The sequence below is a fragment of the Silene latifolia genome, chromosome 2, assembly GCF_048544455.1.
Source record: "Silene latifolia isolate original U9 population chromosome 2, ASM4854445v1, whole genome shotgun sequence".
In the NCBI taxonomy this organism is placed as follows: Eukaryota; Viridiplantae; Streptophyta; class Magnoliopsida; order Caryophyllales; family Caryophyllaceae; genus Silene; species Silene latifolia.
Window position 1 is genome coordinate 1,685,988 of NC_133527.1, and position 14,606 is coordinate 1,700,593.

Genomic DNA, 14,606 nt, shown 5'->3' on the forward strand with positions numbered 1-14,606 from the left:
GAATTTATTGATCATGATTCATGAGCTGTGGAGCTCGTTCATCACCCAACTAGTTTCAGACCCGTAAAAGAAGTGTTAGTCAGCTCGACAATGGATGCACAATATATGAAGTTTAGAATGTTTCGCTTTTCTGTATTAGCGGAATCAAAACATTACCCTAGTAAATCCATAAATAGAATTTACCGAGTGGGTAGTTCTCAAATTTGAAACTTATTACGAGTATGTCAATTAACAACCTGAACAAAGTTGTTCGTCATTCCCCAAAAGAGCGGAATGACATTACAAAACCATTTTAAGAGGAAACCAAGACAATCTGGTACTCTTGAACAGGCTTTGTACGACGTTCAGGTCATATCGCCAAAAGCATAGTCGCACTTCTGTCATGTAGACTTGCATCAATCTAACTCCTAACTCCTGACCTCTACATCATTTCTCGAAGTTTAGGGGCTCTCGGATAGCATTGCCAGATGCATCCTTGTAAGAATTAGCTTTGGGAAAGTTCTCGACCACGCTTTGCAGCTGCCACTACAGCATTCATTATAGTACCTCGAAATCCACCTTTCTCCAACTCATGAATGCCGGCAATTGTTGTCCCTCCTGGTGATGCAACATCATCTTTAAGCTGAGCTGGATGTTTTCCACTATTAACCGCCATGGATGCAGCTCCTAGAACCTGCATCAAATCATTAGAAATCTATTAACTTCACATAAGTCGCATTTCTGTTCTGAATATTAGCTTTCAGTGTTTTAAGGACTCGATTTTCAAAATCCTTAAGAATTTCGCTAATATGTACTCAAGGCTCATTTAGGTCATAGCTTGAAGCCTTGAACATTCCGAATTGAATCCCCCCCGCGAAAACCATAGCTTGATCAAAGGTTTAAATACACAAAACAACCTCGAATAGAGAAGTACACGACTTTAACTACGCAAGGCACAGCATGAAAGATTAAGTAGGACTTACAGTTTGAGCAGCTAAGCCCTTGGCCAGATCTCGTGGCAGACCAGCAGCAACTCCTCCATCAGCCAAGGCTTCAATCGCCAAAAATATATATGCTGGCCCACTTCCACTACACATCACAAGAAGTGCCATTTAATGAAATTCATTGGTCAGAGATCGTATTAACATGCACACCGGTGCAGTATCATGATACAACATCAATGAGGCATTGCCAAAGAATATTAATCAGATTATAGAAGTTTTTTAGGAATCAACAAACCTAAGACCAGTTATAGCATCAAACAACTTTTCATCAGCTCTCCAAACCTTTCCAATTGCGCCAAATAATTTTGCGATTAATTCACCATCTTCTTCAGTCGCTGCTCCTCCCAAGGTTATCACTAACACATTGCAATATTTGCCAAAATTACAAAAAGAATATAGATGCTTTTTTAATTTTCTAGTGTATAATGGCAATTTAAAGACCGAGGCTACTTCATGATACAATGAAAAAAAGATTATCAATTTTGCTGCCCTAGGTGGCAGAAGCATAAAAAGAGCAGAAATAAAATAACTAAATTTAGACTAGCAATAAAAAGAACAGTGATGAGTGATGTTCTAATGGAAGAGAAAGTTTCAAAGCAGCAGCTTCTCCTTTGATGTATTGAACAACTTTAGGTATAGTTGATTTCGTGTTTTCTATGAGAAGATCAGGATTTCTAAGCGTAAACGCAATTTTTTTTGGTCCCAAAGTATCAGTAATATACACAGTTATCGAAGAGTATAATAATTGACACCAAATCTGTCAACTTCAAAAGGAGAAAAGTAAAGTTTTATTCTGTACAAAATATTAAATGTCAAGAAGATAGTACTAACAGCTTCAGTAGTTCAGTATGAAGTGTTCTACTTCAGTACTCCCTTTGTTCCAATTTGTGATCTTTTGTTTGCCTTTTTTATTCTTTATGAGGGATATTTTAATCAAAGGCAAACAAATGACGGGGACGGAGGGAGTAAGTTTTAATGTTCATCACATTTAACTTGGAGAAATGATCTATATTAAACGATGGATGAAAACCTGAAGCAGCCATTCCAACAGCAGCGGGAGTGTTAGGCATCACCCGTGCAAAACGACTATGTCCAGCCCACTCCTGCCAAAATATCCAACAGCAAACTGGTAAACAAGTGTCGACACTCTTGGCAACAATAAAACATAGGCCATAAAAACAACACTATAAAGAACGGTAATTCTACAAGGTCAGTGGTAGCTAAATTAGCTTCTTGCACAACACAAAACAAAACAACTCAAGTAATGATAAAATGACCACTTCTTATCCACACGAAATGCTGCATGTTTCGACTTATTTATAAATACATCAAAGTTGAAGCATTTGACAGCAAATTAGTTCAAACATCACAAAATCTTGCACAAACCTGTAAATCTTTCAACTTAGTTCCGGCAACAACTGAGACCAACAGTTGCTTCTGAGAAAGCTGTGGCCTCAACTTTAATACGACATCTTTAACTGCATTCAAACATAACCAGACACAAAGCTTCAATCATGAGAATATCATATAACATCATCCAATCAAAGTTGCAAGAAAATAACTTTGCTACAAGCGTAAATTCAAAAGGTCAAATGAGCAATAGGCAATAGAATAGCTACAATCAAAGCACTAAAGAATATACGCGAGTAACAGAATGTAGCAGTACCAACTTGGGGCTTTACAGAGAGCACAACCACATCACAATCTTCAACAACCTGCAAGGAAAACACGAACACACATGACACATCTACTCCATTAAAATCACAATAACCAGGTAATCCAACTTCAAATAATCATCTGTGACACATCAAGAAACTACTTTTCCTGATAAATTCAGTGACGAAGCTACATTAGTCAGTGAATTACATTGAACGTGGCAAACGATGACGGTCACGCATTCGCAACATCAGGCGAATATACTTCCAATTCATTAGGTTCTTTACGCTTTTGTAAATTACTACTTTTTAGTTAAAAATCATCACACTTTCTCTAAATTACTACTCTCTCCAATTCATTAGGTTCTTTACGCTTTTGTAATTTTTTCTGCGGAGAGTATTTTAATCAAACGTCAAGATTACAAACTGCATAAAGTAGCGATCAGACGAATATACTTCCTCCGTCTCCATCACAAAGAATATAAAAGGTAAACAAATGATTGAGACGGATGTATATAACATGAGAAATCCTCTAAATTGGGTACTAGTGATTCAAATTGAGATTAATAGGACAAAAATTGATCAAATCAACAAAATAAGTGAAGCAGTAAAAAGTGTATATATGAGGGAAACCTGAGAGTTGTTATCGAAGACGGTGACGCCGAAAGAGTGAAAGGCATCACGACGTTGAGAGCCGAGGTGAGCGGTTCGAATCCTGGAAGCGGGTAATATGCCGGAAGTAACAACACCTCGAGCAATGCTTTCCGCCATTTTACCTGCGCCGATGAAACCTAACTTGAATGTGTCCGCCGGAATTACTGCTGCTGTCGCCATTTTTACTGTCTCTTTCTCGTTCGTTGCAAGTTTTACAAGTGTTTTTTTGTGTTTTGAATTGGTAGGTGTTGCAAGAATATAGGACTCAACCCCCAACAAATACTCAACTAATCTCCTCACACCAGGTGGATTCTAAGTTGACGGACCTGAGTCATGACTCATGCATGAGACACATGACCCAAACTCTTTGGTCACATACTCACATCACATTGATTTGGGTTATATAATACCTAGGCCTCTCAAATGTATCATTCGCCGATTCGGGTTAAATTAGTTTAATTTAAATTAAATTAACCTTAGTTTTGATTTTAGTTCGATTTCGATCAGTTCATTTCAGTTTAGCCACTTTAATCGGTTTGTCCTATTTCGAGTCGAGTACGGTTCATCCAGATGAAAAATATTTTTGTCTGGACCCAGATCTGGACGAAAAATTTCTTTGTCCGGACCTTGGCCTGGACGAAAATGTTTTTCGTCGGGATTTTTTTTTTTTTTTTTGTATAAAAAAAACATTTTCTGACTTAAATTAATTTTTGGTGCGGTAATCGATAATCGCTAATCCGTTCTAACAATAACGATTCTATTCTAAACTACCTAAATCTACTAACTAATTACAAATTTTTTAAAAATTAAACTAGTTTAGATTACTTGTCGTCGATTTCTTGAATTTGCCAACGGAATTGAAGAGGTGACGGAAATGTCGTACTTGAAAAAAATGTTAATATATGGGAGCTTTAGAGTGAGGGGTAGATTAGGAAAGTCATTACAAATTATCGACGTAATTAGTAATGTGTCGACGATCTTTCGCAGACAGGTTATTTTACCAGGTCTAAGGATTGACTCATCAATCATCACGCACATCCAAACCCACTTGAATTGGGCCTACAAGTTGAACCTATATCATAGGGTCCACTCCAATTCAACCATTGCCCATTTGCCCCTAGTCACAGATCCTCAAATAAGGCGATTTTATATGAGTATATTGCAAAATTGTTTATTTTTATAACTACGGAATTCGAATTTGGCTCATGTTTTTTTTTTATAACAAGGGGATCTTTTTGGGTATACGTAATAGCCTACAAATCACGTATATCAAGTAATCCACTTGAAAGTGACAGACTCGAAATCTAGAATGCATCGACTCAAGCCATAAACATCCATAAGATTGTGCTTGAGAAGGTTGAACCCGAGTCTTTTGGAAATTTCACCCAAATTTAAACCATTAGACTCCACCATTTCGAGCAAAATATATAATTGTGCAGGGGTTCAAATCTGAGCCCAAATAACATTTGTGTACGACTGCCATAATACAAAATTCTCGATTGTGACAAGCATATCCGTGACCGTCACAGGGAGACTTGCTGGACACCGCATAGGCATAGGTTCCAAGTAAATGGGGGTGAATTGAAGTGCGTGAAGATAGGATCATCATGCATGACATCAAATGGTCTACAACATTGAAAATTGTACACCATTCCTTTTGGAAAATGCCTAGCAAAGTTGACCAATTGACTTTTCTTCTATCGCATGAAGGCTGAAGCCATCAAACAAATCATTATCGTATCTTATTTCTCCTCTCCTATCTTTACACGGCATGATGATACATTGAATCGTGATCATTTTGATTCATTATAAAACTACTAGCTTAGCATGCCATTAGCAAACATATAAAGCTTCAAATTGAAACGAAAATGGCACAATTATTTATTAAGCAAGCACAAGTCTACGCTAAAACAAGACCAACTTACCCTCTTGACCTTTTCCAATTTATTGCTTCTAAAACTCCCGTCCGTGACCTTGTTTGGGACGTCGGTACCGGCAGCGGCCAAGCCATTCCTCCCGTAAGTCTTTCTTCCCGTCCATCACCTTGTATATTGTTCATTTCATATTTGTCATGTTTTGATCATATTTTTTTAGAGACTACCTTTGATATACAGCCTTATTTGGTAAACAACAAATTAATTTCAGTATAAGCAGATCATAAATATCAGAAGTTTTGATTAGCATATTACAATTAGCAGAATTAATTTGAATATTTGGTAATTGGCAGATTACGATTAGTAAATTGTTAGTTTCTTTTGTAAAATGAAGTAAAATTTACTATTTTACAATATGCTAACCAATGTCGCATATTATAAACCGGCATATTGACACCAAATATGTTATTTTAATATGCTGCTTATCAAACACTAAAATTAGCATATTGATTGGTCAAACATACTAAAACCCTTAAATATGCTAAAAATCGGACAAAATGTGTTTACTAAACACCCCCCTACCTCTCTTTTGCCGAACCGCTTCAATCAAGGTTTGTCTTCGACACGTCACATAGCCACCTCTAGCGCAACACAATAGCCACTTAATTTAAAACTTATTTGATTACACCATAATATAGGTAACTTTTTTTTTATTACAACTTAGATCATGAGTAGTAGTTGAGTACAACCTCTCATGATTTTACAAACTAAATTAGTTAACATTTGCATGTTAACATTCATGGTTTCATACAACTATTTTATAACAACGACTAATTGTTAAATTATCGTTGCTTGGTTAATTACAGCTAGCGGAGCTTTTCAAGAATGTGATAGGCACAGACACGAGCCAAAAACAACTAGCCTACGCACCTAAACTCCCAAATGTCAAATACAATCAAACTCCACCAATTATGTCAATTGACCAAATCCAACAAAATATTGGGCCACAATCAACCGTGGACTTGGTAACATTAGCCCAAGCATTACATTGGTTCGACCTACCAAAATTCTACGATAATGTCAAGTACGTCCTAAAGAAGCCCAATGGTGTTATCGCGGCATGGTGCTACACCACTCCTTGTGTTAATGACAATGTGGACTCGGTTTTCAATCCGTTTTATAAAATCGACTCAAACCCGTATTGGGAAGCGGAACGTAAAATCGTGGACAATAAATTTATGGACGTTTATTTCCCATTCGAGCCAGTGGAGGGATTGGATCATACTGGACCGTTTGAGTTCGAGTCTCAAAAGATGATGTGCTTGGATGATTTTGTGACGTACCTTAGGTCTTGGTCTGCGTATAACACCGCTAAGGAGAAAGGAGTAGAGTTGTTAACAAATGAGGTGTTGGAGAAGTTTGAGCATGCTTGGAATAGTGGTGATGAGGGTAGTCATGAAAAGTTAGTTACGTTTCCTATTTATTTGAGGATTGGCAAAGTTGGGAATTGTACTAGCACTAATTAAGAACATGATTGTATAATGCATATTGTCGATTTCTCATTTGTATTGCATTCGATCTCCTTAAGAAAATAAAGATATGAGTTTGCATCACAGGATAATGAGAATGATAACTAGCTTTGACAAATTTTAAATTCTAGCAGTCATTTATTATAGTATTCCCTCTCTCTCGGTCATTTGTTATCCTATTTTACATTGGGGTATCTCGGTCAATTGTTGTCCTTTTTATTTAAAGAATGAATTTTATGAGCAATTTGATCATTCACACACAATTTGGTCTACAATTGACCGGGACGAAGGAAGTAATTATCTATGTATTTGAGCCTGTTATATATCCTATACTATTTTGTATTAATGGGAACTGGTACTATTCATTGTCGGACAAGGGTTATTGGAGGCTTTCAGTTGAGTCATTATTCAAAGGTAGAAATAAGGTATTGTGCAAGGCATATGGACTAATTTTAAGCTTCAATGGCCTAGTGGATTGTACAAGGAAGCACTCTGGAAGGCAGCACAGACTACTTCATATGTTGAATTTAAAAGGAAGATGGAAGGAATAAAGTTTCTGATGAATTCTGCTGCACATGCATACCTAGCTGCAATACGATCCAAGCACTGGTCAAGGCATGCATTCTCAACAACCAACAAGTCCATCATGTTGTTGAATAACATGTGTACGTCATTCAATGATGCCTTAAATGAGGCAAGATATAAGCCTATCATCAGTCTTATGTAATGGATAAGAAGATATGTCATGAAGAGACATCACGATAAAATGATGGAAATTGGAGGGTATAATTGATGATGATGATGATGACATGTGATAGCAGGATGTCGGGGCGAGCAGTGCTGCTCATATCTTTATTAGAATTAGTTTTACTATTGCAAAAGGAGTGGGGCCCAGATAGTATCTCGGCTGCTTTTGACTCTAGGTCTTGATATGTTTTGAAGATTGTCAAGTATGTTTTATTTCTAAGTTATTGTTTAAAGTTTTATTTATACTTTTATGAGCTTGGTATGTTTTGTATTGTATACCGTTTAGGTATCAAAGCTCGGAATCAAAGGAAGCATAAAGGTGACGATCGATCAAAGTCAAAGGAAGACTTAAGGAGTCGTCACGAAGTCCAAGATCGAATATTAGGACTTTATTTGTAAAGAGCGATTTTAAACCTATGGACAAAGTCTAAATAACAGTAAGGTGAATGTCACCTTAGCTGAGGTTACAGCCACCTCAAATCTACTTTGTTCTGAAACTTCTTTATACTTTCTAAAATCTTTTAGCTTTTATTCTTGAACGAAACTACAGTTACACTTGGTGTACGGAATCTTCTGTACACCACTAATAATATTTTGACATGTCACAGAATCTATTATACTTACCAAATAAAAAATATACTATCTTATACTAACATAATCTTTAACATATCTTGTAAAATATATTCTACAATAATAATTTTGGATACTTTTAATTTTAGAAAAAAACTTTCTAAGTGCTACTTATTTGTGTTAGTCGTTTATTTTTAATTTTCTCAAAAAAAGTTTGTAAATTTCAATACACAAGGCACATAGTACGTTTACTACCGCACGTCCTTTGCCATGTCCCATCACCACCATTGCTCCAATGTCAGTCATCCCCTCCCTCCCTTCAGGAAGGTAGTTATAATGTTATTTTTCTGATTTTTCTCATTAATTGGTAGATTCAAGCATTTAAATTGAAATATATATATAAAAAAGGAAGAAGAGTAATGGACTAATGGGTGACCATGGTTTGTTTGGTGATGGTGGAACGGTTGCGCCTTCGTCGTCGACGTTATCAAAATAGATAAGGCGGCAAATACGAGGACGTTATGGGAGTTAAGGTCAGCGTGATGGTCGTCGGTGCATGATGCCTAACGGAGAGTCTATGGTGTTGGAAGGAGAAGTGGTTTGGGACTTTGGGTGAACTGAGTAATAATAAAGATAAAACATATTAAGTTTTAATGTGAGTAACAAAAGGAAATTATTAGGAGTAAATATTACAGTACTAAATTTCTAAATAATTTTGTAGAAGGGACTTAAATTCATATTTTCGATGATATTAAAAGATAAAATATTTAAATGTTAAAATTTATCTTCAAATTTTTACATTCCATATATAATAAAATTCATGTAAGAAGATATTCTATTTTATATCTCACTATTGCCACATGTCATTACTTCACTCGTAGTGTATAGAAGATTATATACACCGAGTGTAACCGTAGCTTTTTCGGAAATATATATTCAAAAACTATAATATCTTGTTTTATAAATTCAAATTTTAATTAGATTTGAAAATCTAGCTTGTACATGTTTTAGGAAACGATTTCTTATTATCTTGTTTTACCTAATATAGGATATCTTTTATTAAGAGATGGAATAGTTAGTTTCCTTTCTCAATTATGATTCTTTATCTTTTGAGATATTTATATCCTTACAAAACTTAAAAAATATATTGTTTTTTTTTATCTTATTTATAGCCAAAATATGTTTGATATCTCTACTTTCATAAAATATCAAACAATTATTATCTTTTTTTCCTTTTTTTGGCCGAAATATTTAAAAAAGATTATCTTTTATTATTTTAGGATCGAAAACCTAATTGTGGAGTGTGTAGCAAGGCTCCTTTAAGGCGTGTAAACCCTAGGTCAAGAGATCTAGAGTGTTTTGCCCTAATTGTGTTTCTCTTTATATACAACTAGACATTTTATGATTAGAAAAGACTTTCCAATTGATTAAATCTAATTTTTGCAAAAGTGCTGCATATTTACTCGTGTTCTTAACATTTTTTATTGCAAAATATTTTCGAAAGTCGTGTCTTTAAAACGTATGCTTTTCATGTTAAAGTTCTATTTTCAAAAGTGTATAGTTTTAATCAATCCTCTCTAGACAATTGAATTGTATTTAATTTTTAGAGTCGATTGTATTTTAGAATTGAAAACTTCTGAGCTTAACATCTTACGCACCGAGAGCTTTACATCTCTCACACCAAAGGCTTTAACATCCTTCTTCACACAAGCTTAACATCTCACCACACCGTAGGGTTAACACTTAACATGCATCCTACACCACGAGGGCTTAACATCCCTTTCCACCAAGAGCTTAACATCTCTCAATAACACGATTAGGGCTAGTCGTGAGGCTTAGTTATTTATTGTATGCTAGACCGATTAGGCGCTCATAATAAATAATTAATAAAAAGGGGTGGACGCAGGCTTTTCAATTGAGCCGACCCACGTTAAAAATCGCGTGTGTTCATTGTTTACGTATCTTTATTATTTTCTCGATTTTCATCTAGTTTAATCAATATACTTTATTATTTGTTCTTAATTCATAAGATAAAAAAATAAAGTATACAAATTGAAGGGTTTTTTTTATATAATACCCTTCTGTTTTTTCATTTTCTACATGATACCCCCTCTTTTTAAAATATCAGTGGTACCCCTAACTTTTGTTAAAACGACAAAGCGTAGCCCTAAGTTTTTGTTTCGTCAAATTCCGTCAAGTTGGTCCGTTAAATGCTGACATAGCTGCGTATTTGGCAATACTAAAATACATGGCGGTGATTAGATGATGACATGGAACTTTAAACTCACAATTTCCTTCTTAGATTAACCTGCTTTTAACTCCTAATTTTTTTTCCTGATTTTCCGCCATTGAAATATTTCCTTTTCACCATTGGAGCAACAAAAGCTAATCAACAAAGGTAATCAACCACCCATCCACCCTCATTACACCACCATCTGTTCACCATACTTAGTGGCACCACCATCTGCATGAAATTCAAACTTCCAAGCAAAAGGATCTTGAAACCTTAAGTGAAACTTTGGAGCGATTTAGAGACCTACTTCTTGTCCACATCATGGCATTCCCAAATGGATGACCACTGAAAACTTTCAAGCAAAGGTTTAGGGACATGATAGTGGTGGCTTCCAGTGAAAATTTTGACAAAATGAACAACGCAGAGATCACGGAGATGATTCAAAATATTTCCGAAATGGAGAACTAGTTATGGAGGAACAGAAGGTGACCACAAAGGAGAAGGGCCTTCTAGGCTAGACATGGAGACAAATAAAAACTCAAGTTAGATGAATTGTCTAAGAAGTTTGATAGCTTGGGTTTGGACAAGAAGCAAGGGTAAGTTAACCAAGTCCAAGAGGAGAGGCCAAGTCATTTTAGGATTTACTATGTCCAAGAACCAAAGTCTCCACCAAGGAACTACCCTCAACAACCATTTTGTGACACTTGTGGTGGTGTTGGCCTTACATATGACATGTGCCCATCTTTTCGACAAGATGATCTATACCCACAAGAGTGTTATGATTTACAAGGCCTACAACCAAGATACTCTTACTAACGCCAAGAAACCTTCTATCGTGCTTTCCCAAACCAAGATCCAAGACTTTCGTATGAGGGCCAACCTTTGAACCCGAAATACCAAGCTCCATAATACCTACCTACCAAGCCCGATCATTCAAGGTCATACAACCAAAATCAAGGCCAAAGTTCTGATTTTTGAAGATTTTCACAACAAGGCAACCAATCTTATGTCTCATCCCATCAAAGGGACCAAAGAAACAACAATCAGAATCCACCAAGCAACCAAAATTTCCAACCTCAACAAAACTACCAAGTTCAATAACACCAAAATCAACCTCCTCCCTTCATTGAACCACCAAACCGAAACTCTTCCATTGAGAAAATCTTGAAAAACATGGAGAATAAGGCGGTCCAAAGAAGTGGAACAACTCTTAGATCCGATCTCACCAATTTCCAAGCTCACCAAAGGACGTTTGACTCTTATATGGCCAATCAATGGACTTTTAATCCCCCAAAAGAGCCACATTCTCTTCCAGTACCTTAAGGATGGACCTCCACATCATCAACAAGCTCATGTGATCGTCTTAAGGAGTGAAAAAGAGTTGGAAGACTCATATAAGGACTACGACCATATCCAAAGAGGAAGAGAGATGCGATGAGGGGAGGGATTGAGAGTCCACCTCCTTCATCAGCAAGTAGGGGTGAAACCTGGCCTTCAAGAAAGGGAAAGTGAACGATTAACCTAAGGGTGATGAACACTTTGTGTTAAGAAGAAATTGTAATGGAGAAAGTTGACAAGAAGGAAAAAGACAAGGAAACCAAAGAGTTAGAATATTGACACCGTTGAAGTTTCATTACCTTAAAAGGGAAACTGAACGAGCAAGCCTCATCTTCTAACAAGGCTTATATCCCTTTACTCCCTTTTTCTAATAAAGTTAAAGTAATGAACGAGGAGAAGAAATTCTTTAAGTTCTTGAATATGTTGAAAAAACTTGAAGTTTCATTACCTTAAAAGAGATTAAATATATAGTTTGATTATTGACAACATTGTCGAGTATTTTAATGAAATGGGCAGAAAACAGAAAAATGGATGGAGTATTACTTTGATAAACTTTAGCTCTTAAGAGTATTTCACTCATTTGCTATAGTTCTCGATGCAATTTTCAATCCGAATCAATGTTATATGATAACGTATCATATATCTCAAGACATTGGTGTGATATTATCGTTAAGATAGTTACATTTTGTAATTTGCAAGTACATCTTGATGGGGCATATTCTGCACCCGCTGACCGAGTCAACATCTTGAGTAAGGTCAAAGATAAAAGACAGCAAGTCAACGTATTGGACAGCCTAGCCGATGCGGCCCATCGGCCTGTCACTTGGGTCCCGGCTAGGACAACTAGCCAGCCGGGATACATATCCGCGTACTCATATCCAAGACCCCTCGGCCGGCCTGCCATGGGTCCATCGGCCGAGGGTAGAACGGTCTTTCCACCTGCTAGCCATTTGGCCACTTGGCCACTACGTGACAAAAGGTGAAAGTCTATAAATACTCCACTTCTCTCAACGAGAAAAGGATCTGAAATATAACCTAAACCACTCATAATCTGGTATAAACTCATTTATCTCTCTACAACATACTTTGCCAAGTTACACACAACTTAATCCCTTTAAGTTTACTGACTTGAGCGTCAGAGTGAGTACGCTCGGTGCCAAGCCGAGCCCTCAGTTTGTTCATTGTTTCAGGAGAGGCCGAAAGGAAAAGTCAAGCAAAGTCATCATTCAGTTAGCTCACGTGGTAACAACACTGCTCCGTAATTACACCCGGAACAATTGGCGCCGTCTGTGGGGGAGATACTAAAAGTTAGTCAAATCCCTTAAAAACACAAAACAAAACCCACCCAAAAAGCTACGAAGATGTCAAAACAGCCAGAAATGATTGTGAGTGACGAAACCGAATTCTACCAAGACGATGCAGTCCCTAATGCGGGGATCGGGCAGTCCCCCACCGGCCGAGTAATTCAACCGGCGTACGGGATGCCGATACTCCCAGAAACACCGCTGCTTGCCGGCCAAGTCACTGTCCTGGGACATGTGGTCGATGCAGCGAAACTGAAGCTATTCCTGGACCTGATGGATAGCACGCCGCTAACGCCCGTCGTAACGACGGTTACAGCAGCGCACCCAAAGGTCCCCAAGGTGACTCCGAACAACCTAGCCGGAGCGTTGCAAGAGGTTGGGCGTACTAAAACGCCAGCGGTGCCCGTGTTGTCAGTGTCCGACCAAAGTCCTTCCAACATACGCGGGAGGACAGTGTCGCCGTGGCACCATCGAGGCCACCCCCGAAGAACTGAAGAGAGAAGCCCGACTTTCCAAAGTCGGGGAGCAAGAAGCCCTTCCCGCCACGGGGAGAGGAGCCGGACTAGGGCTGTGAGGAGCCGGTCGCCACGTGTCATTCGACACGTGGTCAGACAGCCCCTCAGCGCCTATGTCCTCGACGTCCCGGTGCCAACTAAACTGAAGTTGCCGGCCATATCATACAAAGGGGATAGCGACCCCACCGACCATGCCGAGGCTTTCGAGTCTTACATGTCGGTGTGGGAGCAGCCTGATGAGGTATGGTGCCGAGTCTTCCCGACAACCCTGCATGAGATGGCCCAGAGTTGGTACAAGGGGCTGCCTAATGGTTCGGTATACTGCTACGCCGACCTAAGGGATAACTTCGTAGCCCAGTACGCCTGCAACAAGAGGAGGGCCGTGGAGACCTCGGATCTCCTCACTATCCGACAGGGGGAGGACGAGTCTCTACGAAGCTATGTGAAGAGGTTCGACGCAAAATCTCAGCAGATCCGTGAGCTGAACACCGAACTAGCGGCCTTCGCACTGAGGAAGGGCCTCCCGAAAGGCGAGCTCAAAAATGAGCTGATCAAGTGCGTGGATCTCAACCTGGACTCCGCCAGAAGGATGGCCGACCAAACCGTAAAGGTGGAAGATTACCATAAGACCTGGGTAGGACACGTAAGCCGGCCACCCGAGAGGAGCATCGCGAGATAACGAGAGATGAAGGACGTCGTGACAATAATAGGTCACGGCCGAGAAAGATAATAGAAAGCGAGAACTCGGCGGGCGCGGGGAGTTCGGGACCATACACCGCGAGGCGGTACAAACGATCTCACCCCCCTGGTTAAATCAGCGGCCGAGGTCTTCGCCCTGAGCAAAAATGAAGGGCAGAAGTGGGCAAGACCCCCCAGGACAAAAGCGGAAGGCGACACAAGCCAATTTTGCGATTACCACGGCCAGCCCGGCCATAAGACCGGCGACTGTCGGCATCTGAAGAACGTCATCGAGGAGCTAATCCGAAAGGGGAGCCTCAGCAAGTATGTAGCTGGAGACCCAGGCAAAGCTCCGACGGGACGGATAGAAAATCCGTTTTTCAACGGATGGGAGTAATCCAGTAACGCCCATCCGGCCCCTGACTCTAATGAACATCTCGGACCAGGGGGGAGCACAAGAGACATGGAGGGTACCATTGGAACACGGAGTTTCTAAGGAAATACTTTGTATGGCGGTGGAGGTGTC

At 38.8% G+C, this 14,606-nt stretch overlaps 2 protein-coding genes across 2 annotated transcripts; one reads left to right on the forward strand and one right to left on the reverse strand.

Moving 5' to 3' along the window:
- Positions 1 to 106: 106 nt before the first annotated feature.
- Positions 107 to 3,669, reverse strand: LOC141641996 (pyrroline-5-carboxylate reductase-like). The gene is made up of 7 exons (XM_074450653.1): positions 3,272 to 3,669; positions 2,650 to 2,698; positions 2,370 to 2,461; positions 2,014 to 2,086; positions 1,219 to 1,339; positions 963 to 1,068; positions 107 to 673 (listed from the first exon to the last, which is right to left on the reverse strand). The coding sequence occupies exons 1-7, from the start codon at positions 3,470 to 3,472 to the stop codon at positions 485 to 487; spliced, it is 831 nt and encodes a 276-aa protein (XP_074306754.1). The 5' UTR covers positions 3,473 to 3,669; the 3' UTR covers positions 107 to 484.
- Positions 3,670 to 4,943: 1,274 nt separating this feature from the next.
- On the forward strand, positions 4,944 to 6,810 carry LOC141641989 (uncharacterized). The gene is made up of 2 exons (XM_074450642.1): positions 4,944 to 5,310; positions 6,033 to 6,810. Exons 1-2 carry the CDS (start codon positions 5,161 to 5,163, stop codon positions 6,690 to 6,692), a joined length of 810 nt encoding a protein of 269 aa, XP_074306743.1. The 5' UTR covers positions 4,944 to 5,160; the 3' UTR covers positions 6,693 to 6,810.
- Positions 6,811 to 14,606: the final 7,796 nt, after the last annotated feature.